Source organism: Rhinolophus sinicus, linkage group LG04, assembly GCF_036562045.2.
Source record: "Rhinolophus sinicus isolate RSC01 linkage group LG04, ASM3656204v1, whole genome shotgun sequence".
NCBI classification, from domain to species: domain Eukaryota; kingdom Metazoa; phylum Chordata; class Mammalia; order Chiroptera; family Rhinolophidae; genus Rhinolophus; species Rhinolophus sinicus.
Window position 1 is genome coordinate 146,192,847 of NC_133754.1, and position 25,753 is coordinate 146,218,599.

General features: G+C 38.2%; 1 protein-coding gene and 1 pseudogene across 5 annotated transcripts; both read right to left on the reverse strand.

The window, feature by feature from the left end:
• Positions 1 to 1,557: 1,557 nt before the first annotated feature.
• LOC141571132 (deoxyuridine 5'-triphosphate nucleotidohydrolase pseudogene) lies at positions 1,558 to 5,565 on the reverse strand (annotated as a pseudogene).
• A 109-nt stretch (positions 5,566 to 5,674) lies between these two features.
• Positions 5,675 to 25,748, reverse strand: NMRK1 (nicotinamide riboside kinase 1). 5 transcript variants are annotated; one of them, XR_012495806.1, is made up of 12 exons: positions 25,538 to 25,720; positions 22,510 to 22,607; positions 21,124 to 21,177; positions 20,781 to 20,871; positions 20,448 to 20,496; positions 15,422 to 15,569; positions 15,274 to 15,345; positions 14,585 to 14,691; positions 12,311 to 12,394; positions 8,587 to 8,748; positions 6,781 to 6,874; positions 5,675 to 6,461 (listed from the first exon to the last, which is right to left on the reverse strand). XR_012495806.1 is itself a non-coding variant. In XM_019736670.2 (10 exons), the coding sequence occupies exons 3-10, from the start codon at positions 21,150 to 21,152 to the stop codon at positions 8,729 to 8,731; spliced, it is 600 nt and encodes a 199-aa protein (XP_019592229.1). In that variant the 5' UTR covers positions 21,153 to 21,177; positions 22,510 to 22,607; positions 25,538 to 25,720; the 3' UTR covers positions 7,725 to 8,728. The 5 variants fall into 5 exon arrangements, 3 of the variants coding, with proteins under 3 accessions (XP_019592229.1, XP_074186672.1, XP_019592232.2); XR_012495807.1 differs by lacking the exon at positions 6,781 to 6,874; XM_019736670.2 differs by lacking the exons at positions 5,675 to 6,461; positions 6,781 to 6,874 and having other exon boundaries at positions 7,725 to 8,748.
• Positions 25,749 to 25,753: the final 5 nt, after the last annotated feature.

Below are 25,753 nucleotides of genomic sequence, written 5' to 3' on the forward strand. Positions count from 1 at the left end.
ACCTAAAAGCTGGTCCTAACTATCACAATGCATCATGGAGGGAAGACGGGAGTTAAGCTGATTTGAAGCCTTAGGGTTATAATTATATATGTGTAATATCAATATTCCACAATAAAACAAAGGTTTTTGTGTGCTGTACATCAGAATCATCTGTAGAGCTTTCAAAACATAAGAGATGCCGAGGACCCATCCCAAGTGATTCTGAAACAGTAGTTGTATTATTCAGAATTTCTTTGGTTGGCAGTGGCAGAAATGCAACTCAAATCAGCCTTAGCCAACAATTTGGAGTAGGTTTGGAGTAGATTGTGTATTAGTTATCTCCTACTGCATAACAATTTACCCCAAATTTAGCATCTTAAAACAAAATTACCTTGTACAGTTCCTGTGAATCAGGATATTGGGAGTGACTTATCTGGTGGTTCTGCCTCAGAGACTCTCAAGAAGTTGAAATCAAAGTGTCAACTAGGCTTCAGTCATCTAAAGGCTTGTCTGGGGTTGAAGGACTTATTTCCGAGGTGGCTTAGTTACACGGTTGACAAGCTGGGGCTGGCTATTGGTATGTGGTCTTATTATTTTGCCACAAGGGTTTGTGCACAGGGCTGCTGGAGTGTCCTCACAATATGTTGGCTGGCTTGGGATGTATCAAGCTGGTTTTTAAGCCAACAGATCAAGCAATCCAAGACAGCAAGGCAGAAGCAGCTTGATACAATTTATGGCTGGGATGAAGGTGTCTTTGAGTAGGAAGAGGGGGTGGTCAGATGATTTATTGTTGCAAAGGCTAAGGATCATTCTTACACAGAATTTTAGGTCCTAGAGCCAATATACCATATGTTTCACCATACTCATTCATTTTTTTTCATAGGGTTAAAATGAGTAAAATGAGTATCAAGGGAAGGCTGGAAGGGGAAAGAATACTAATTAAAAAAAAACCCCAGGGTTCTGTGACTCACTTCTAGCTGTGGTAATAGGCTTAGATCAGTCTTAATAACCCTTTAATATCCTTAATATTTGCAGAGCCCTTTAGAGTCTTATAGATGATTTCATAACATTTTATTTGATCTTAAGAACAATCTTAGGTTTGAAAGATGGAGTCAAGATGGTTGGGGCAGAAAGACAGCTAGTAACAGTGAACACTTAGCAGGTGCCAAGCATTTGACTGAGGGCTGTATGTTCATTAACCCTTTTAACCAAATACCATTAGGTTGATTTTAATTATTTCAGTTTTGAAGAGGGCTTAGATTCCTTGGACTCAAAAAAGTTCAATGCTATGCTCATGGTCAAGCATCAGAACTGGAATGAGAACCCAGGTTTTCCTACTCACAGTCCATGTGCTTTCCACGTGGCTGCTTCACGTCTCAGCATGACCAACCATGGCTGCCCCCCTCCACGTGCTACAGCCTTGATTTAATCTTCCTTTTCTGGCAGCATGGGACTCCCCAAAAACAGAGGACCCTATAATTGTGGGCTCAGGCTTATTGTATCCTAAAAATGTATGTTTTTTTGTTTCTGTTTTTCTTTTGTGATCACTTCATTACAAGCCTAATGGAGAGAAAAAAGAGAACAAAGGAAAGTATACCAGATTGGAAAAGAGACCTTGTTTACCATTTTTACTGAAATAAATTCAGTTCTCTAGAAACATCTACCTTTGTATGATTTTTATTAAAAATCTGGCTCCAATGCGGACTACTTGAGTGGCCCCAAATAATATCTTGGCACCTCATTTTCCTTTGTTGTCAAGTGGGGTTAATGCTTCTTAAGGATGGCCTAACTTTCATGGAGGTGGAAGGATAGGTAGCATGAAAGATGGGAAGCTTTTTGTGTTGCTGTATGTGTTTGGGTAAAATGAATGATTTTCAGGTAACATCATCTCTATTACTAATGGCCTCAAACTTTTTACTCGCTCTTACAATTTACAAATTTGCCTAAATGTGAATTGAGTCAAGGTTTCTAATTGTAAGAAGTAAACATTACTTCTCCATGTTATTTGTGGTTTACTAAGAATACAAATACTTGTGATTCTCCAATATAGATGTCAACTCTCCCACCAAATAAAACTGTTATAGAAATGACAGCAGCTGTGGACCAGTTAGAGAACTGATCCTCATCCAGTATTGTCAGGGTGATGGTAGGAGGGGACTCCTTTTCCCAGCCCTATACCACCTCTGCTTCAGTAAGGAAATAAATATACGTCAGGAGGGCCTCAAAATAAAGGTCTAGACGGTTTCTCATCTTACACGCTCCACATATCATGGCCTCCAGAACAGCCAGTCAGAACCTCAGTGAAGTCTTATCCCTTAACCATCATTCCACTCCCATCAATTGGATGGTCAGTCACACCTGTTATTACAGTATAGTTGTTAAGAGCATAAACACAGAAATCAACCATGAATTTGGCTCTGCCACTACTTCTGTGGCCTTGGGCAATTTACTTAACCTATTTGTGCTCCAGTGACTTCATCTGAAAAATTATTGTATCTTCTAACAGAGTTTAATGAATATTAAATAAGATACATGTAGAAGCTTAGAATGCTGGCTGGTCTGGGGTAAGCATTCTACAAATGAGAGCTATTTTTATCATTGCATATATTTTTCTTTCTTTTTTTTTTTTAAGTCAAACTCTTTTTAAGAAAAAAGTACATTTTACCATTTTCTGTTCTTGACATATACATTTTAATTCTTTCCAGTGGACCCAATCTCCTGAATCCCTTTCAGTGTCATCCAAAACTTGAACTTCCTCTATTTCTGCATTTAAAAACAATCCCTTCACAAATGAGCTGTGCGATTCGATCACCCTTTTTGACTTTAAACTTTTTTTGCTCAAGTTGAACACCACAAAACCAGCATTTCCTCTTCATTTATGACACCAGCTCCTGCACCTATGAAGTGTTTTGCAGCCAAACCACAATGTGGAGCTATTCTTTTGTAACACCCAGAAGAAAGCTATCTGAATGGTTTCACCATGGCTTTCTCCATGGACAGTGCTGCATAATCGTAGGCCCTATACAGATTGTAGCCCCACCTTCCATGTGGCCCTCTTACTCAGAGCCCAGGCATGCTGCAAGAGCGGGCCAGGCGGGGCCTCACGTAGCCCTCCTCCGCAGGCCACTGGCTTGCTGGGGGAGATGGCTGGTGTTTCTTCAGAGCAGGGCATTGTAGAGCAAAATGTGAGGGCAGGCGGGAGCAGAGGGAACATCAGGATGCAGGAGGAGCCCAGCCACCATGAACACACTAGGTTCTTGCATTTATTTTTCATAAAGCTAGGTTACTGTCTAAGAACTTCAAGACTCTGGAAGATGATTGTTGAATCACAGAATGCAATGATGTATATGCTGCCTACTGTGATTAGTATTAGACGAGACAGAGACAACATGAAGATCAGCACAGACCACTCCTTAATGCCTTTGTGCCTTCATCTACTACATCCCCCATTTGTAAAACAGGAAGAGGGAAAAAGAGTGAATAGCAGGATAAACAAGTTCCAACAGAGTCTGCTGGGTCGATCTTTTGCCTGGCGAGATAGAAAGAGCAGCAACTCACTCACAAAGTTCAAGGAATGTGTTGAATGAACACGGCATCTTGAACTGAGTCGCAACAGATTCCAGGTACTCCTTCCTCTGTTCGCCGCCTATTGTGTTGACTTCCGTGATATAGTAAGCACAGTGATAAAGTCAGCACAGAATGTTCCAAAGTTAGAAGGCTACTCTGATTGGTTCATAGTCATCCCCTATGACTGAGATGAAACACTGAAGGAAGAGATGAGCCAGGAATGAGAGCCACACCTTGCTAGAGAAGGCACTGCTATTTCTCACTGAATGGCAGGGAAGTAGGCGTTGTGCCATGCCACCAAAACTTGCTGGAAATCCATCGTCTGGAATTTTTGGGAAATCTCCCATGTAGGGTGCTACGGGAAAGCCAGTCATGGGGAGGTGTGTCACCAGAGGAACTTGGCTACAGTTGTGGACCTACAGGAGCCAAAAAGCAAAATCCTTTTCTCCTTCAATGTGTCTCCAGCGCCCTCTGTTGATAAAGCTTAATATCGTTCCACCTGGCAAAGGAAAAATACACAGGGTGCCAAAAAAAATGTATACACATTTTAAGAAAGGAACAAAAACCTGTTAAAATTATGCTGATGGTAACCACTTTGAGCACCTCTTGTCATTGCAGAAGTGAAGTGTGACTTGTATTCGTCTTTTGTTATCGGTATATATTATTACAATTTTAATAGTTTTTTTCCTTTCTTAAAATTTGTATACATTTTTTTGGCACCCTCTGTATTTTAAGGGCCCAGCTTCATTTATACAGGTGAGGCAAAAATGAAGAATTTGGAGCTCAGAGTGAATAAAGTCAGTAACTAGCACAAGAGTGATTCTGTAATATCTTTAGGAGCTGAAAACACATAATTTCATACTGGTAGTGTCCAAACCTGCAGGCTGCTATTTGTCCACTATAGAGCAATAATTCTCTAAGTGTAATCCCTGGGTCAGCGATACCAATATTACCTGGGAACTTGTTAGAAATACAAATTGCAGGGTAACAAACCTATTGAATCAGAAACTCTGGGGTTGGAGCCCAGCAATCTGTGTCTTAACAAGCCCTCTAAGTAATTTCGACACATGCTATTTGAGAACCACTGCTGTTCTAGGAACTTGTTGTGCAGGCTTGAAGGCAAGAGTTTTAGTTCTAGTTTCAATTTGTAAACTTGAAGAAGACAACCTAACTTCTCTGGGATCTGGAAGCTAGCAGGGATATTATTGTATCTCTACTTTTGCTATATTGATGACATGTTTCAGGCCTTGTGGGCATAACTTCACTGGATATGCTCACTTTGGTAAGAAATTCTTTTTGATGTTCTCTTATCTGCAGGTCATGCTACCTTGATTAGGGCCCCAAAGCTTCTCTTGCAATTTTCATCTACTTCTATGTGTGTATACAAGGGGAGAGTAATGCTTATTCTATCTTTTCCACATCCTTGCTTCTTCCTAACTCTCCACCATGAATGGAGTATTGAAGGAACAGCTGGAGCCACAAGTCTAAGGTCAGCACATTAGCTCCCACTTCTCCCTGCCCCAGGGATAACCGCATGAGTTGCCTCCTTGACTAGGCTCCAATAGCCCAGAACAAAAAGCTTCATTTCCCCCAAAATACAAGTAGCCCTTATCCTTCCAGGTTTCTCAATGTGCTTTATTCAAAGGAGAGAGGGAGAGATAATGTATTCTAACAGGTGATTTTTCTGCTATTCTTTGCTTTAAAATTAAGTGTGTGTGTGTGTGTGTGTGTGTGTGTGTGTGTGTGTGTGTGTGTGTTTGAGTGATGAAGGATTGTGGCTTGGCCCTGGTCCCACCGCTAACTAGCTGCATGGGGTTGAGAAGTTCACCACTCTCGTTTTAATTTCTATACTGAAATATACAGCATTGGACTAGTTGATACTGGTCCAACATTTTATGATTCGATGTTCTACCACAAGCATATTCTTAAAAGGTAACCTATAAACTCCCTACTCTGTTGGATATTAAGCACAATGAAGCTTTCCTACCGCAGATCTAATCTAAAGGGATTGAGGTTATTTATGCATAGAAAGTAAAAATTTCAGATTTACTGTGTTTTGAAAAAGATACAATATCCCATTAATTGCTTTGATAAGGGTAATTATAACATGAAACTGCACATCCAGAAATGAAGCATTGATAGTCTTTATTTCAAATTCCTGATTTGTTTTTCACTGATAATAGTAAACAAATATATTTCTTTCAGAAATGATTTGAATATTTCCATTTTTAATGTCTGTTAAGGTTTTGTTTCTCTTCAAGATACTCTTTCTCTGACCTAGTTTCACAAGCTGAAAAGGGAGAAAAATCAAATGTAATGATTCTCCATCAGTAGGGACACACCGTGTTTCCCTGAAAATAAGACCTAGCCGGACAATCAGCTCTAATGCATTTTTTGGAGCAAAAATTAATATAAGACTTGGTCTTATTTTACTATAAGACAGGGTCTATAATATAATATAATATAATATAATATAATATAATATAATATAATATAAACAATAAACGTAATATAATATCGGGTCTTACATTAATTTTTGCTCCAAAAGATGCATTGGAGCTGACTGTCCGGCTAGGTCTTATTTTTGGGGAAACACAGTACGTCTATGTGGGGGAGGTCAGAAATTCTTGGAAATCAAGTTTGAAAGATCATATCTAGGCTTTTATTCTAAAAAAAGGAAATCCTACTGTTTTGATAACAGTAATTTGGAATTACAGCAATCCAAGCTTGATAAAATCATGGCCAACACTTCTAGCTGCTTACCTGTTTCCTCCTCCTTCCTTCCTAAAAGAGGCTTGATTTTGTTCCTGTGGCAACAGCCCTAGGCAGTGAATCATAATTGGTCCAAACCTGTCATAACATCCTCTTCCCAGCCTTCCTTGCAGTAAGAAGTGGCCATGTGAGTCAGTTTTGGGCTGAAAGACACACAGGGAACTCTGCTGGAGACACTGTTGGGTGGCTGTCTGTACCTCCCCATACCTATCTTCCTTCCTTGAAAGCTGTCACTATTCAGGGAGCTTCTGCTGCCTTCTTTTGACCTCCCCAAGATGATAAGTCCACAAGCCAATAATGAAAGACCCTGGCTTTTTCATGATATTTTTGAGTTGTGTCTAAAGTAGAGGTGCTACATAAAATACAAGACACCAGATTAAATTCTAATTTTGGAAAATAGCAACAGCCTTAAATATGCAATATTTGGGACTTACTTATACTACAAAGTTATTCATAGTTTACCTGAAGTGCAAATTGAACTGTGTGTCCTCCATACGTTTCCCCCTAGATCTGACAACTCTATGCACAAACCCAGGAGTGCCTGCCTTGGATTTTCCTGTTATGTAAAAAAACAACAACAAAAAACACCCCAGTGAGTTCAAGCTATTAGTCAAGTAATATACTGGTTGCCTGTGAACTCATTCCTGACACCATAATTTATAAAAAAATATGCAGCGTTTTTTGTGTGTTCATCATGTACCACACACTTTGCTTGTTAGGAGTGTGTTTATAACTAAGGGACAGAGGTAGGTCCTGCCTTCATTGAGCTTGAAGGTTAGATGGAGAGACAGCCACTAAACGTGTGCTTCTGTGAGTGGCAGTATAATTATCATTCATGATTTGAAGAAAAAGTAGGAGAGCTTTGAAAGCACCCATGTAGAGGAGCAGGGATCAGGAAGGCCTCCCTGAAGTGGGATTTAAAGGGTGATATGAAGGAGGAGTAGGAGTCAGCAAGCTGCTGAGAGGTGAGGGCTACAGAAGTTTGCTCTAAGCACTGGGGGCAGCATGTGTGCCAGCCGTGAGGCAGGAAGGGTTCTGGTAAGGCTGGGGTGAGGAGGTCCCTCTGGCTGAACAGTACTGGGTTGCGTGATGGGAAATGAGTGTAGAGAGCTACAGAGGCTAGATCAGGGAACACCGTGGAGGCCATATTAAGGATTTTGAACTTTATCCTTATTCTACACTATACCCTAATAAGTAATGTTGATATGCCCATCTTAAAAAGAGGAAATAAAGACTTTAAATAGCTTGATCAAAGTCATATAGCTATTAAGTAGATGAACTATAATTTGAGCCCACGTTGTTTTGTTTTTTGTAGAGTGTGTGACCAAAAAAAAAACCCCTAATTATCACCGAGTGCAAGCTAGTTAAAATATAGAAACAATGATCAAATGAGTCTGTAGAGAAAGTTTAAAGTTAATGTAACAATATAGTTTATATTTGTAAGCACTGAGAGGGTTGTGAGAAATCTGTTTGTTATTTATAAACAAAAAATTGATTAAAATAGTAATTTAAATTCCAACATTGAAAGGGGTCTCACAAAAAAAAAAATCACATAATTCAGATCTCCTGTCTGTACTTTTCAATGAAAGGTCTCCTGTATTAGGTCATTGAAGTAACTATAACTTATTTCTGTGATTTTAGAACATTGGTTTGAAAAAAAACAAAATTGTTAAACACAAGGAAAAATCCCCTATTTGTAACATCTTCCCAATAAAAGTGACACAATGATTCAGTGGTTTTAGACACCTGCCAAGAACAGTGACAGAATGAACAATGACAAAACACTTGCACAAAAGATACTACAGGGAATTGTTGATGTATTTAGTGCAACTGCTACTCATAGTAATGCGATTATTTGCAGTAAGTGGGCATTGGTATGGGATGGTAACCAAAATTTAAAAAAAATTAAAAATAGAAAAATACCAGAGTACATTGTATATAAGGTAAATGTTTTATGATACTTGATATATGTATGTATACACATATCTATACATACACGTACACAGACACACACATGAGACACACACATACACACAGACACATATACAAAAACACATACACACACCAGATTACATATATTGTAACTGTGATGTAAATCTAACTTGGATTGTGATGTAAATCTTATTTCTTACTCTGGGTCCCATTCAGAAAAATCTGACAATCATTGGTCTAGAGGAACTAACTTTCTGTGTTATATCCATACACTTCTTTGAGTGAAAACAACTCACTAAGGTAAATTCCTATCCATTGTCATAGATAATTATTTACCTGGGAAAATTATGTGTGATAGAACAAACAAAATAACAGCTGCCAGTGTACCAAAGTACATATTATATCTTGGTTAAGATTCTTGAATATATTCCTTCGAGTTTCCTAATTTACCCCAGGAAGGATTCAGTGCATTCCATCTTTACGCTGTTACTTGCAGACCTTGGGAATAAGCATAATAGAAAAAAAATTAATGCAGAATTCTAATTCTCATTTTTATTAAATCTTCACACTTACAACAGTATTCTAAGGATGTTAAGGTTACAGGGATTCTGGAGCCAGAAATGCTGCTTTGTCATAAAGAACTAAATAGAGCCCAAGTCTCATTCTTTTAATCCTTGCATTACATTTAATAAGCCTATCTTAAGATATCAGATATACAATATCATTTGCAATTGGTATAATAATTCTTGACTTCAAGGAATGAAATAGTCTGAGAACTAGAAGAATATCACAAAGGGTGGCTGGCTGCAGTAGAATTGGAGCGTTATCCTTACTTGGGGAAAGAGGTATTGTAACCTTTAACTTTTTTGTCTTTATCCAAGGAAGCCTAGCTGAATATTTAGTGACTTTGGCTTAGAAACCCAATGATAAATCTACTGCATTCTTATTACACAGCTTATGTTGGAAAAACACACATTTTTTTTTTAGTATAGTATTTAATCTTTCAAGTATATAAAACTTAAAATGTTTATACTCTTTGACCAAGCAAGTGCTACTTTGGAAAATTCTTAATATAATTGAAAAAGAAAGAAACCAGCAATGTATGCAGAGATTTTTATAGCATGTTATTTGCCAATGTGAGAAACTTGTATTATAGAATACTAAATTTCCAACAACTGGAAAATGACTCAATCTTATGTCAATTTGGACTATTATACTAGATAATTATACAATTACTTCATAATTGGAAATTATATCTTAAATTCAATACAGAAAAATACCAAAAGGAAAAATATAAACATTTGATTCAAATTTTATTTTGTAATTTTTTATTCCTATGATTTGAAACTAGACATGTGACATCTTCTGCACTAAGATATCTGTGTCAAGTCTTACAATTCATATAACCATATAAAAGAGAGACTGATGTGAACAGTGAAAACATTGGATGTATGCTCATTAAAATGTTAACATTGCCTTGCTAGAAATATAGATGATTATTTTTTTCTCTTTTGCTTTTACATTAAAACTTTTTTATTAAGGTACTTTTATAATGAGATGAAAATAAACATTTTTAAAGAAGTTTGAACATTCCTGGTGGCTAGACTGCCTTGTTTTCGTGAGAATAGGTAGTGATTCAATTTTGTCTCAAAATCTGGATTTAAGTTAGGATTGAGTTAAATATATCACTTCATATCTTTACACTCCTAGGTCATTTACTGTTTCATTAATAATTAAATTCAATCTTTATATCCCTTTCATTATTACTTAGTCACAATTATGATTTTATATGCTTGGAATGGAAAATTAGTTAAGCAGGGTTATGAGACGTTCTGAGAAGCCGGGAGAGCAGTCAACCGAAACTCCTGAAAGGACTCCCCACTACCTCCTTCCCAAACTGCCGGTTAAAGGAGGCTATGCTGAGGATACATCCAGGCTGGCTTTGCCACGATACCATGGTTGGAAGAAATGGGAAAGGCGGTGGGTTAATAATACAACACAGGAACTTATTTATGCAACTGGAAAAACAACAACAAAAATATAGATCTCGGAGATAGGAAAAGCTCATCTGCTTTGAATTTTATGTCTCTTCTAATATACCTGTTACATATTTTTTTCTTTTTAAATTTTATCAAATATCTAGAACATAAGCAAGACAGCCTTAAAAGGTATAGTTGAATGTTTCCTTACAAGCCTCTAGGATGTAGGCAAGGGAAGAGGGGGGTATCACACACGGACATGCACTTTCTTGTGGGCTTTCAGGGCCCATCAAAACATGCCAACATTCTTGGGCTTTGGGCCAGATGGTAAAAGCTGGCATTTGGTATGGAACTAGGTGCAATTTGCCTGAGCTACACGATCAAGGCTCCTTTCATTTTTATCAGCAGGTAGATCATAAGGCCAAACTCTAGTATATGTCTTAATCACTAAAGGAGAATTGGACCTGAGCACTTGCCATTATCGAGAGGATGGAAAAGTCTAGGCATCCAACAGCTGAAACACCCCAAGAAGTATCTCTTTAGGATTAGAAAGTGAGTCAATAACCCATAACATGGGTCTGGCTCAGGCGCTATCAATTATGAAGGCAGAGCCCCTCCCTTCCCCCTATACTCTCTATATCCACTCATGCTGGTGCCCTGAGCTTCACTGTGGGAGGCCTGCCTTTCATCAAAGTAATAGATGGCAGGGGTGGGCAGGCATAACTGACAAGGATATTAAGTACCACTAAGAAGACATTTTCAAATGGTCTTGAAATTTCAAATGGGTTCATGCCTACATGAAGGGCTGATGCTGAAATTAGGAATATGTAGAATCAATGCGTTGCTTGGCTGGGCTCAGTCTCCTAGGCAAATAGGAATTTACTGAGGACATAGGAAATCTAATTCTTATTGAGACATGATGATATTTGAACTAGGCAGTTGGGTCTCACCAAAAAACATGTAATGTTCTTCACTGCTGAAGTGACTAATACTGTCTTTTCTTGAATCAGTTGATGATAGCATTTTGCATGTGTTAGCCATGAAAACCCTTGTAGTTAAAATACAACAGCAGCTAGATCTACAGTTTTGTTCTCCCAGCATGCTTTGTCATCCTTCTTCTTTTGCGTTTTGCCTCCTGCCCTGCTTTCCCTTTGGAGAATTTCTCCCCTTAAGTCTGGAGGCCTTAGGAGATGTAATCAATTACAAGATCAGTACATGATCCAATCCTAGCTAGTCAGAGTGTGCTACCTCCCTGGTCATAGTGATTGGTTTAGCAAAAGTCATGTGGCCCAAGAAGGACCAATCAGAGTCTTCCCTGGGACTTTTCAGTTGGGCTAAAATGGAAAACGCTTTCTAAAAACGATTTAAAATAAAGAATTTTAAACATATGCAAAAGCAGTGAGAATAATATATAAACCCTTTGTGTACAACACCCAACTTCAACATTTATCAACTCATGGACAATCTTGAAAAAGGATAAACTGTCTTTTTCCACTGGGGCTATCTGACATAGAAGGATGGTGCTTCCAACAGACATGATGTCTGTCAGTGATTGCTGCCCCTATACATTCTTTCTGCTTAAGCCAGATTTAGGCTGATCTCTGTCACTTGCAAAATGTGTTATCTAATATGAAAGCCTTAAAAACACACTTACATAATTTTTTAAATCTTGTGTTTACTTTTGAGGTATTTGGGAAATACAATTCCTGAAACATCTTTAAAAGGAATAAAGGAGAAGGGGAGCTCTAGACATATTAAAACAAGATCACCAGCATTTTAACTTCACTTGCCCCAAAGGTAATTTCAGTCTCATTGAAATAACAGCCATCTACTAAAATATTTAAACTAAACAACATACATATCATTAAGAGATAAAACAAAGGGTGAGTATTTTTACCCTTAAAAAAATAATCAAGTCCCCAAACTCATTCAGAGATTCTGATTCTGAATTATCTTCAAAGCAATGAGTGAATGGATATAATCGCTCCTACATTAGCATTCTGGTATGCCATTCTTGGGTATGTAATGAACTATATTTTTAGTTATTCCTTCACCATCCACTTCGATAGGACAATACTTACATTTTTGCTTTGCTAGTTCTTGTCTTAGATCTTCATATACTTGTGAAAAGAGGTCCTCTTCAGATTTTGTTCCATCTAGGTAGACTTAAAAGGGGAAAAGCAAGCAATTTGAATGCTAACAGTTTTATTAATGTAGGATGCTTATAGGATGCACCTGCTAGCTCTTGAAAATACCAATAGGTTTAATCATAGAACCCAGGACCAGAATGTAAAAAGAAATCAATAGCCACTAGAGAGAGAAATAGATTATAACCAGAAATAACAGGTAAAAAATTTTGATTTATTACAGAGAAATGTACACTAGCTGATGTGAAAATTATTATTTTTTAAAAGAAATAAAGTGGCAATTTGAATATGGCACTTTAGGAGGACTGAAGAGGTGTCTCCCCAAAAGAATCATTTAAAGGAGCAGTTCTCCAACTTACTTGTGCATCGAGATTACCTGTATAGCTTCTTAAACCATGCGTGGTCTGGGCTCTGACACATACGTATATACTGAATCAGAATTCTCAAGGCTCAGAAGATAGGTATTTTTAATAAAATTGGCGTAGTCAGTTTTAGAGAGAAAGTAGAAGCTATGTATGTTAAAGGAAGGAAGGGATCTTCTAGTCGGAAAACTGTAGAGGTAGGGAGGTAGGAGAGAATTAATTTTGCTTGTTGAGCAAGAGATGCACAGTTTGGAAAAGCTAGAATGTGGGGAGGCAGGAACAGTGGAGAGATGAGGTTATAGAGCAAGGATATGCCTTTGTCTTTAGAAGCTTTGATGTCTGGCTGTGTGGGTTTTATCCTGAGAGCTGTGTGGGTTTTATCCTGAGAGCTGTGTGGGTTTCATCCTGAAGCTATTTAGCAAGGCAAAAGATTTGCTTTTAGCTGGCGAGGGAGAGATGGGCAGTAAGAGAATGACCTGCAACCATGGTCCAAACTGGAAGTGGTGAGGCCAGAACCTCAGCAGTGGCTCCAGGGATGGGGAAGTGGGGTTGAACTTGACTGAAAAAGAGATCATAATGGCCTCCAGACTGTGAGCAAGCCCCATGTACTTTCTGCATGGCTCTGACATAGCCATCCTGGAAGCCATGAGACTTCTCACCATAAGGGCAACTCCCTTTATTCTGAAAAGTATACTTCAGTTCTGATTCCTCCACCCCATCCAACAGCCTTCTTTCTCCAGCCTCCTGTATCTTCTCCATCTTGAGCTCTGCATCACTATGGTCTTTTCTTAGCCTGGGCCCATAGATCCAGATGGTTAAATCGCTGCTTTATGGCTCTCAGGCATCTCAAACTCATTATGTGCAAAACAGACTTGCATTTCTCCCTTACAAACCTGCAACTTCTCCACTTTTTTCTGTTTTCTGAACTAGCACCTGCCAGTTTGTGAGGTGTTGTTCTTGACACCTCAGTTTTCTACACCGTTCATATCTACAGGATCGCCCAGTTCTACTGGGTACATACATCCAACATCACACCCTCTACATTCATCCTCCACATAGCTGGAGGGAACTTACTGAAACAAGAATTTGATATCTATCATTCAAAATCTCTGTGGACGACTTCTCACTTCTCTTGGTATAATGATCCCAGTCCTTAATTGGATTATAGCCTTGTAGGATTTGGACCTTTCCTGTATCACCAACATCACCTCTCACCCTTGGTTTTTCTTTACCATAAATATATCAACCTTCTTTCAGTGCTAATCATTCCTTTCTGCCCCTTCCTGGCCTTTTCATGTACCAGACCCACTGTCTGGGGTGATCTTCCATCCCTTCAACCCTCTTCTCTTTGTCCAGTTAAATCTGTCAGAGTGTGATTGAAATGTGGCTTCCTAAAGGAAGCCTTTGCTGATCAGGGGGATTTAGGCAGTTCCCCAGGTACTCAGTGTCCTAGTACTCTGCACAGCTGCAAAGGACATGCTCATGCTGCTAGTGTGTTTAACATCTGTTTCCCTAATAGAATGTTGGCTCGTGAGAGTAGGGGCTGGGTCTGCCTTATTTCCATTGATATCATCATGGCAGTACCTTGTACATGGAAACCATTCCATTAATATTTAGTGAATAAATGATCATCTGGAAGTTGACAAGCTTTTGACAAGAGACATACGGAAACAAACAGAAACCAGGAGAGCACGTGTAGAAAATGGGGAGCCCAGAAGTGTTCTGGTTTAAAGTGTCCCTTCATAACATAATACACGAGAAAAATGATTCCTAAAGTCCTTCCTTTTGTGTACTTTGAGGCAATGACAAGTAGAAGGCCTTCTGTGGAGGGAGAAAAGGCACTTACCAATTTCCCATGTGATGTCCTCCATTTCTCTTCTGTGCTTTAGGTACATGGGCCACACGTGGCCATCAAAGTACCCTGGGGGATCTGGAGGCTTGTAGACCCTTGTACTATCAAAACATGTAGGAAACTTTATTTTGATAGAAACATGTTGATAAAGTAAAATAATAATGATCAGAATAATGGGAAAATTACAGGTTGAATCTAAACAGGATTAAGACTCAATGCCAATTACAAAGACCACAAAATGGGTTTAGTTCCTTGATCCAAAAATTAACTTTGTAATTCACTATTATTCATAATTATCTTTCCCCCCTCTAGTGCTTTATAAAAGATTTAAGAGACAAATATCAATGTAAATAATGACAGAAATACTGATATGTTGGATTAAACTTTAAACTAATTGGTGTTCGTTGTGGCTTGTAGCAGAATATAGGCCAACTAATTTAAAATCATAATCAATTTTCATTTGAAAATTTAGGAGAAATGAGCCAAATAGCTTATAAGGGCCTTTTCTTAGAACAGTAATATGCATTACTCCAACTGGATAACTATGGGGGAAAAAAAGGTTTTACTCATTACATAAAGAGTTGAGGCTTCCCTTCTTTGAAAATGACATATACACATTGCTCAATAATGTTGCTTTCCTCAATTTTATCTTTTGAATCCACAAAGGCAATTTCAAAACCCACCTCCTCCTCCTCTTACATTCTTCATACGGAACAGTCAGAAAGTAGCTTCTATTCCATATAGTGTCAAGAGGCCTAAAATAACAGCATATTTAGTTTTCAGGTTTAGTCCCCATTCATTCAGAGTCAGTATTAGAGTAAGGATGCTTACTTATAGTTAAAGAGAAGAAAACCTTCGATGATTAGTATGGGAATTTCCTCAGCATTTTCCCCATCTGTTGATACCAGAGAGTGCCTTGGGCTTTCCATCCAGCCAGAAATAGTGGACATCATTTTTTCCATGTTAAGCGCTTCAAGCACTTAAAGCAAACATAAAAAAATATGAAATCAATATGACAAAAGTTTTATAATGTAGCTTTTTATGATGAGTATATCTAGGGCTCTATAAAGATATAAAACAAGACTATTTTACTTATCCTTCAGAATACCTAACAACAAATATTTTAGATAAATTCAAACTCTAATATTGATAAATTGGTATGTTTGAAACATTTTTATTATAGAAAATTTCAAACATATACAAAAGTAGAGAGTAGAGTACAATGAAGTCCCAAGTCCCCATTATCAGCTTTGATAATATAAATTCATGGCTAATCTTTATTTATTTATAACTTCTACACTCCCGACTACATAAAAGTTTAACATTGTTGGATGACAAAGTATTTATAAATTAGTTTGAAAGACATATGACACACTGAGGAAAATGTCTGCAGTGTATCTGGCAAAGAGCCAAATATCTTTAAATATAAAGAGCTCTTACAGACAAATAAGAGAAAAATCATTATAATTTTCTTTTTACAAAGGACACAAATATATCATTTTCAAACTCTAAAATGAGCACACTTTTTGAACTTATAATTGTAACTCTAAAAAAGTAACCTATAACCGTAATTCTCAAAATGTGGTTCCTAGATCACCTGGAAACTTACTAGAAATGCACATTCTGAGCTCCACTCCAGAACTACTGAATTGAGTCATCTGGGAGTGGCGGGTTATTAGTGAATTAATTTATTTAATAAATATAGGGCTGTTAGGATTTTCTCTTTGTTCTGGTATTAGTCTTGGTAAGTTACATTTTTCTGGGAAATTGTCAATTTTATTTAAGTTTTCTAATTTATTTGCATAAATTGTTTATAAAATCCTCTTATGTTTTTCACATCTGTAGGATCTGTAATGCTATTATCTTTTTAGTTTTTGATATTTGTAATGTGTGCCTTCCCTATTATTTATTTTTTTGATCAGTCTTGTTTAACCTTTTTGGAGATCACTCAGATTCTTGTATTGGTAGGTTTATGTCCCATGCCAAATTTGAGATGTGTTACACCATTTCTTCTTTAAATACTTTTTCAGCACCATACTTTATCCTCTCCTTCTGAGATTCCGATGATATGTTAGATCTTTTGTCCTGCATTTCTCTTAAATTTTTTTTCAGTCTATTTTCTCTTTGTTGTTGAGATTAATTTCTATTGTTCTGTCTCGTAGCTCACTGAGTTTTTCCTTTGTCATATTTATTCGGTTGAACGCATCCAGTGAATTTAAAAATTTCAGTTATTGTACGTTTTCAGTTCTACAATTTCTATTTTGTTCTTTTTTATATCTTTGATTTTTTTTTTACTAAAGCTTTCTAATTTTTCACTTAACTCAAGAATATTCACAATTGCTCACTTAAGCCTTTTAATGAACACTCGTTTCAACTTCATGTCAGATGATTCCAACCTCTGTGTCATCACGGAGTTGGTATCTGTTGATTGTCTTTTCTTGCTTAAGTTGAGAGTTGCCTGGTTCTCGATATGACAAGTGATATTCAGTCTTTTCTGGAAATTTGGAGCATTATTACATGAGGTTCTAGATCCTACTTAATCTTTTTTGCAAGCAGTGACCCTGTTTAGGTATCATGTGCAGGTCCAGGGGTGGAGGGGATGTTCAGCTCCCTGCTGGGCCTCACTGATACTGGGGAGGGGGGGGGGGTTAGAATCCGGGGAAATGGGGAAAGCAGAATGCTGGTGTGGCGTCACTGCTGTTCAGTGAAGAGAGAAGTTCAGCTCTCCACTGAGTCCTGCTGATAGTAGCTGACACTACCGGCGTGAGAAGAGCGTGGAGTGCCAACCAGCACCGTCCCACACTGCCTCATTCTGCCTGTTTGCTGCTAGGTGGAAGTTCAGTTCACTGTTTGACATGACCTCTGTGGATGGCATGCAGGGCCAACTCACCCTGCCCTGCTAGTGTTGATGTGTCCAGAAGTGTTGCTCCCCACTTGGCCCTGCTAACACCATGAGTGGAAGATGGTTCTTCCTTTTGTGCTTGGCTTGAGTAGGGTAATATTATCAAAATAATTTTCTATTCTTCTAGGTTACCCTTTTCTGGTCCTTTGACTAGAGAACAGGTTCCTTGTTTTTTGTTGTTGTTTGTTTGTTTGTTTCTTCGTACCTATTGATGGTTCCATGTTACACACTTTTCCAGCACTCCTTCCAGGATATATGAGAGGAAAAAGAAAACTCAGGGAACTTGCCGCCATGTTACTCCTCAAGTCTTGAAGTCCCTAGTTAATTTGCTCTCCTCCTTTCATCTTTCAGAATCTTCCTCTGTTTGTTGTATTCCACCTAGGTTTTTCAGTTGTAAGAGGGAAGAATAGCAAGGAATAGAGTCAATCCATTTGGCTGGAACCAGAAATGCCATTAGTTTTAATATATTTTCATTATTATTTAGTTAAAAATATTTTCTAATTTTCATTGCGATTTATTCTTTAACCCATGGGATATACAGAAGTGTTTTGCTTTAAATAAAATGCACTGATGTCTGGGATTTGCTTCAAAATAATATAGAAGGAGAAACTGAGTGAGGGTATAGATGAAATATAATTGGTCAAGAGTTCATCATTTTTAAAGCTGGATGGTGACTCACGAGAATTCATTATACTTTTCTGTCATCTTTTGTATATTTAAAATTTTCCATAAGAACAATTTTTTAAAACTCAGAATAAAAGGTACCGATTATTTTTCAAACACTTGGGACTTTTCTATTTCCTCTTTAGTTAGTGATTTCTAATTCAGTTCTCTGTGATGGGAAGATGTCTTTGTATTACTTGAATCCATTGAAATGTATTAGTTAGTACTTGCTGCATGCCTTTTATGTACCTTGTCTTTTGGTCAATGTTCCACGTATTCCTGAGGGGGGAAAATATATATTCTGCTCTTGTTGGGAGTTTGGTCAACTTTGTTGATTGTGTTGTTCAAATCTGTTAGACCCCTATAATTTTTTCCTGTTTATTCCATTAATTATTTAGGAAGTAGTATTAAAATCTCCCAAAATAATTATAGATTTTTTCCTATTTGTCCTCTTTGTGTTGTTGATCTTTGCTTATTGTATTTTGAAGTTATGTTATTAGGTGTGTACAAATTTTAGATTGTTTATCTTCCTGTTGAACTGATCCACTTATCTCTCTTTATCTCTAGTAATACTCTTTGTCTTAAAGTTTACTTTGTTTGATATTAGTATAGCTATACCAGTGTTCTTTCATTAGGTGTTTGCATGGCATACTGTCTTTTTCTAGCCGTTTGCTGTCTACTTTTCTGTGTACTAATACTTAAATATATCTCTTGTAAGGAGCTTGTAGTTGGCTTTTTAAAAAAAAAATCCAGTATGACAATATTTGGAGTATTTTAGTTCATTTAACTTAATGTAGCTACTGATATATTTGGTTTAAATCTATCAACTTACTATTGTTTTCTATTTTCCCAGCATTTTTTTATTTGTTCTCTGTTTTTTACTTCTTTTGACTTATCAACTATATTTAATGAGGCCATCTACTTACAAACTTCATAGCTATATATTTTAAAACTATTGTTTTGGTGGTTATCATCAAGATTTCAACATTAACTTGACTTACCTTAAATTTGCACATTTATGTAAAAAGTTCAAATTTTTCTTTAACACAAATTCCTGGAAGAGGACACTTGAACACATGGCATGAATGTTTAAGGTCTTTGGGACATATGCTCAATCTCCTTTCTAGAAAGATTGTACCAACCTATTATACTCCCATCTGTGACAGTTTTTGTTTTGTTGAGGCAGTGCCATTATTAGATAATTACTCTTGCTTTAAAAATCTGTTTACTCGGTAAGTGGGGACAAAAGTAAGTTAAGATTCTTTGACTACCTTTGAGGTTGACTTTTTATTGCACATTATCAAATAACTGTTTGCTTCTGTGAATAGCTTGTTCACATCCTTGGGCATTTTTTAATTGGAATATTGGTGTTTTTCTTATCAGTCTGTAAGAACTCATTTAAATTAGGAATAATTTTGTTAATTGTTGAAAACAATTTTTCCTTGCTTAACTCTTACTTTGTAATAATCTCCCCAGCTGGGGTATGTAGTTCAGTGGTACAGTGCATGCTTTACATGTATTAGTCTTCTTTACTAACCTTTAGAGGAAGGGAAGAGAATAAAAAAAATCCTGGCTGCAGCTCAAGACACAAGAACAGACAGTGGGTCAAGGACTTTGCCTCTGTTAAGACTATGAAGTGTCTGTAAGAACTGACAGCACAACATTTTTCTTCCAAGGTTATCAAAGTTAAAAATACAGAACATATTTTCTGGTTCCTCAAGAGAATTGTCTTGGTTGCTGTTTTGTATAAGATCTCAATGATCATCTTGTTAATTATAAAAGTTGGTAAGATCATTAAACATAGTACTGGGTAAGGAAGTGAGGTGAATCCAGCTGAAAAATATTCACTATCCTTTTTGAGCAATGAAAAGAAAAGAAAAAAAAAAACCAAAACAGCTTCCCAGTATCACTTTGGTTACTGGGAAGGAAAGCTCAGAAGGTGAGTGCTTCGAGTTTGCTCCAGGTAAAGCTGGGGGGTCAGGAAGGGGAGTATAATTAGTCATGTATTCCCCAGGCAGGGATTACTAGAGTACCAGTGAACCCACCTTGTCCAAGCTTCATAAGAAAAATCTGTATTATTCCAGTGTTTTCAGTTTCAAACATAAAACTGGGAAAATGATTTCATTTTTTTAGATATCTGAACAAAAATCAGAAACCTTTACAAAGGCAGCCTTAAAGTATAGTAATATATTTAAACACACTTTGACACTGTCTTCATAGATAGCAAAGTTATTTGGGTTTGGAAAAAAAAAGAACATTAGTGCACAGTGTTACACAAGCTCACCTACTTACCATCATACTGCAAAAATCCATTTTTATCTGTCTCTATCTCAGACTCTGGCTGAAAAAATAATAAAGTACCCATCAAACCTGTGCAGTGCAAATATAATACAATTACAGAACGAAGAGGCAATAAACCTTTAATAAATGCTTTGAATGAGAATAATTAATTCAAAGAACAAGACCGATAAGTGGTGCCATCTACTGGACACGTAACACTACTGCATTGAGTCGAGCTTCACTGCAAAAGCTTTATCAGCAAAGGCTTTTTGTATGTAATTCAATTAACTTTACTATTAAAACATTTTTGTGTTAAATAAGTGATCTAAGAAGTTTTATAGATACCTTAAAGAAATCATCCTGAGATATGACACTGCAGTTTGGGAGGTGTTTCTGCAAATTCTTAGCCAGTGTTGTCTTCCCACCATTTGTCACACTGAACCAAAAAAAAGAAAAAAAAAATTGAAAATACAGAAAGACGCATTAAAAAAATATAAAAATGATCTTAGAAAAGGGTATTTAAAACAATATGGAATATTCTTTAAAACAATAGGAATAAATTATTTCTTTTATAGATAATGTTTTTTTTTTTTTCTGTTGGTAAAATCATAGGCATACATGTCCACTTGAAAACACAGTCTGGACATCCTGAGTGTCTTGATCAGCTATTTGTAGCAAAATTACTCACCCACCAATTCCAATGACAAATGTGTTCATAATTAGCCTCAAAAATCACGTCTTCCTAAAATGAAAAAGAAAAATCAAATGCTTGTCATTCAGATGTTGAAAGAGGTAAGAGTCCTAAATTAGAAGGGCCAGCTGAGGAGGAGGATGGCTGTGATTTCTGGGTTACCCCACCCCTGGATTATCCGTATTCCATGGAAGAGTTTCATATTGTGCAGGAATACCTTGGAAATATTGTGGGTTCGGTTCCAGGCCACCCCGCAATAAAGGGAGTCATAATCTTTTTGCTGGTGGAGGGTCCTGCATAGTTTGTAAAAATCGCGGTCTCTGTGAAGCACAATAAAACGAGGTATGCCTGTACTGGCTTCTCTCTGCCCCGCTCTCCTGCTAAGTACCAACAGATGGTGCGTGCTCAGGGCCTGTAAGCCCAAATCAAGTGAACTGAAAGTGTACCTTGGCAAAGCATATACCCTTGAAGGTCTGGTTTCAAGGTCGTGGAAGAGTTGCTACATCGCACAGCACACTACAGAGTTTCATACTGCACTCAGCCAGGTCATCTGTCACCTGCACAATTCAATCACTTGGAGACGACCCATTACCCCTATGGAGGGAAACTGTAGATAGAGCTACTCTCTCCCTTCTGAAATGGGGAGGAAGTAACTGCTGGTCATAGGCAAAAGGAAGTCAGCATCCCTTTAAGGGTGCTATTTCCTCATCCCGAAGCCTAGGTCTAGGGCCAGGGTAAACAGACTTTTTCAGAAATGAAACAGGTAGTAAATATTGGAGGCTTTGTGGGCCAAGAGGCAAAATCAAGGTTATTAAGCAGATATTTATATAACAAGAGAAACAAATTTTCACAATTTTTTTGATGAAAGTCAAAACATAATAATAATAATTTAGTCTTTTTTTTTTGGCAATACATATCTACTAATGAGAAGAATGGAATTCCTTTTTTATTGGGATAACATTTCTCTAAGTGGATTTCAAAGTTAGTGTTCCCTATCAGGAAAGTGATTGCCTGGAGTTCAGGCAGAGGGCCAGGTTTCGCCACAGGCTATTGTCTGTTGACCCCTGGTATAACGGGTAGCGGGCAGTTTCACACATGGCCCTCTAAGGTTCAACAAAGCAGTTCCTGTGGATATTCCAATAGACCATTTTCACCTCTTTAAATGAAAAGGAGAAGCTCAGCTGGAGGGAAACTTAGAACAGTGGTTCCTGAGAGTTGCCTCTGATTCAGCTGCTCTAGTTGGGTGACCAGGGACCTAAGTTGTGTGCCTGCGTGGGGTGAGTGGCTCCTTGAACTGGAGGCTCCCAACAGCCCTCCCAGTTCTTATCCCTGACCTCTGTCCAGGCTCCTCCTGGGGAAAGTGGGGGCGGGAGGGGGAAGCACCTGTGGAGAGAGAGCTGTTGTTCCTGGGCTTCCTTTTATCCAGAATATTCCAAATTAAGTGCAACTGTTAAGGTTCAGTTCCACTTTCATTAACAAGCCTATATGAGACAAGAATTCAATAATCACTATGATAAAAATAAAGTAACAGAACAAGTTAGACATCTGAGTTTCACCTGGAGTTGCATTTTTGAAAATCTGTGTCTCCACCCAAATTGCCAAAGTTTATCACGGGAACAATTGCATACAATGAATAAAATAAAATTTTAAGTTGTAATTTTTCTATTTTTGAATTTTATTTTACCCTATTATTTTTAGTAACTCAGTGCAAAGCTGCCAACTATCCTCTTTTGGGACGAGAAAGACTGCCATTTATCCTGAGATGGTATCTTTCTTATTTTTAGGGTGATAAATGTCCTTTCTCCTGTGAAGTCATGTTGGCAGTACATAGTAGTAGGCTGATGTCATAACTTTGCAAAACAAACAAACAAACAAACACAAAACACAAAACATAAAACTGTGTCGTTCCTTGCCTCCACCTTGATTATTTTTGGATAGTTTGTCAGAGTATTAAACTCTCAAACCCAGGGAAGTATAGCCTTAGAGGTCACTTAGTCCACCCCTTCATTTTGCAGAAGTTGAAACTGGCCCAGAAAATGGAGTGACTTACCCAAGGTCACATAGCTAGTAAGTTTTTGGAAAAGCCAGGAATGAAACTAGACCAAGCAAATCAACCTCCTCTTCCCAAGCCATTCAAAAGCACTTCATTACCAAAGCAAAGAACGGATGTTGCACATGCGCTGGCTTGTGAGGTTCTCCTGTGTAATTGATATCCTTTTAGTGATGTATTATTGATGGGTGTATATTTCCTGTGCACACTGAATGGCAAAGACTACTGTTCCCCTGTGTTTCTCGTCACATCTGTGCAAACACGTGAGGATATTGTATCAATTACATAGCATGTAAATAACGAGTGTGGTTGTGGCACTGGAAATACGCTTGAGGGGATTATTTGGGTGGAAAACCTAGCAACTCAGAAACCAGGAGTCACGGAGAGTCAAGAACGTACTTACACAATCCCTTGGGCTCAGGAAGGAACTCCCACAGTGAAATACAAGTTTTTTTTTTTAACCAAAACAGGCACCCTTAGTTCTATATTAGTTAGCAGTCTTAGCCTGTCCAAGACAGTGTTTGAGTAAATGTGGGGCACAGTCCATTAGCAATGAACAGGTGACAGTGTAGTGGGAGGGGTGGGGAACTGGAAGAAGCAGAAGCAAGAACTGTGGCTGGGATGAGTGGCTGGGGTAGGAGTGGGTGTAGCAATCCCAGAGGCCATTTATTTAAAAAACAGTGTTGGATGCATGGGTCAGCATCAGGTGAACACTCAGTTCAGGCCTGGCATTGTCCACCTTCACACGTTCTGTTATTTCACTGCCTGCTGCCCTCTTTAAGAACAATTTTAAAATCACATTTAAAAAACTTGTAATCAAGAGTTGCCAGGCTCCAAATACAAGCAGCAGCACACTCCCTGAAGCAAACTCAAGTTTGAACAACCACATACTTTAATCACTGAATGTCTCCAGACAGACAATCATTTGGACATTCCAGCCTCATCAATCCAGGGCATCCAGTTACTAGGAATACATACCACTCCCAATCTTGTGGGATATTTATGTATTTTCTTCTCCCAATTAGTGCAAATCTTTCCTAAACAGCACAAAACACTTCATAGGGGGAGAACAGACTAAGATATCCAAGAGCAAACCCCAAATGAGTAATTTTAATGATTTTAAATACTTTTTTACCCCTAAATAAAATATGCAGTCTTTTTTTTTTTTTACAGCTGGTATGTGTTTATTACATTTCTTTTATTTCACCACTAAACTTGGCATATTTTGGATTCTAAATTGCAAAATGGCCAAGGTGGCATGTGCAGAATCAGCAGATTATAAGGAAACAGCAAGTCCCTAATACAAATGTTCTCAAAGACAGAGGACAACATACTAATGAAATGTTCTGCTTTTCAACGCATTAAAGAGCAGTTTGATATTTTTCAGAGTGAAATGTTTTCAGGACTTCTCACTCATTTATTTTATTCAGTGGATATTCTGATTATCTTCTTCCACGTGACAGGGAAGTCTTTTCCTACTATTGTTTAACCTTTGCTCCTTTTTGGTAAACGGAACTTTCCCAAAGTTAAAGTTTCTGAATATGCAAACCATGTCCCTTTCCCTTGGAATCACTCCATCTTTCACTAACCCCTAGTAGAAACTTCTGAAGCTTCATTTTATGTAGACTCTAATGTATAAAGTTTTTTCATTTCAATTTTTCTTCCCCAAAACATACAACTGGTTTATAATATTGACTGTGCTATTTCGAACTTATGAACTTTGCATTTCTAGTATACTCCAGCCGTTGCCTCCCATTAGAGATTCAATCTGCTAGGTCAGGGGATAGCAAACTTCTGTCAAGTGCCAGGTAGAAAATGTTTTCCATTTTGCCAGCAGCGGTTTGACTCTGCTGTTGTGACGTGAAAGCAGCCACAGACAATACATAAGCAAATGAGTGTGGCTGTGTTTGCGGACACTGAAATTTGAATTTTATATAATTTTTCACATGCCACCAGATATTCTTTTATTTTCAGCCATATAAAAATGTAAAAATCATTCTTGGTTAGCAGGCCGTACAACAGGAGGCAGGGAGGCCATAGTTAGTCAACCCCAATATTAGAGGAATAAAGACCTTTCTCGTGGGGATCAAGACCTGCCCCTGCCCCTGGTGACTTCTCCCCACAACCTGTACAATCTTTTCGAGGCAGACTCCCATTTTAGGGATTATCGCGGGACGGTAAAGCACTAAGCAGTCACGCGTACACGCCCTCCTTGGCAGGCCCGTATCAGCCCAAGTAGGGTTATAAGAGTCCCAAACCGCCTTGCAAGATGCAACCAGGTCCGGGATCCAGCGCCGCAAACCCTCGGGATACACCTCCAAGCCCCAGCGAGGCTGCGCGGCGGGCTCAGCAGGTACTCACCGCGTCCTCCCAAGCAAAGCAGCAGAGGCGATGGCCAAGCGCGCGCCTGTCACTAACCCGCCGCAACCCCGCAGCTCGCTATCCTAGAGGCCCACAGTCCCTTCCCCTGCGTCCCTCCCAGGTCAGAGGCGGTCTACGTAGAAGTCGCAAAATCGGTTCATCTGGGCCGGACGCGACGACCAGCTCCAGCCCCAGTTGGGCGGGCGGGGCTTCGGT

What these genes read in the sequence shown, in the direction of transcription:
- NMRK1 (XM_074330571.1), bottom strand. Translation starts at nt 21,152, where the DNA reads ATGAACACATTTGTCATTGGAATTGGTGG. An exon ending in TTTGTCATTGGAATTGGTGG is followed by an intron (nt 20,872 to 21,123) that starts GTGAGTAATTTT and finishes TTTTTGGTTCAG; the next exon opens with TGTGACAAATGGTGGGAAGA. An exon ending in GAATGTAAGAGGAGGAGGAG is followed by an intron (nt 14,692 to 15,273) that starts GTGGGTTTTGAA and finishes ATGTTTTGATAG; the next exon opens with TACAAGGGTCTACAAGCCTC.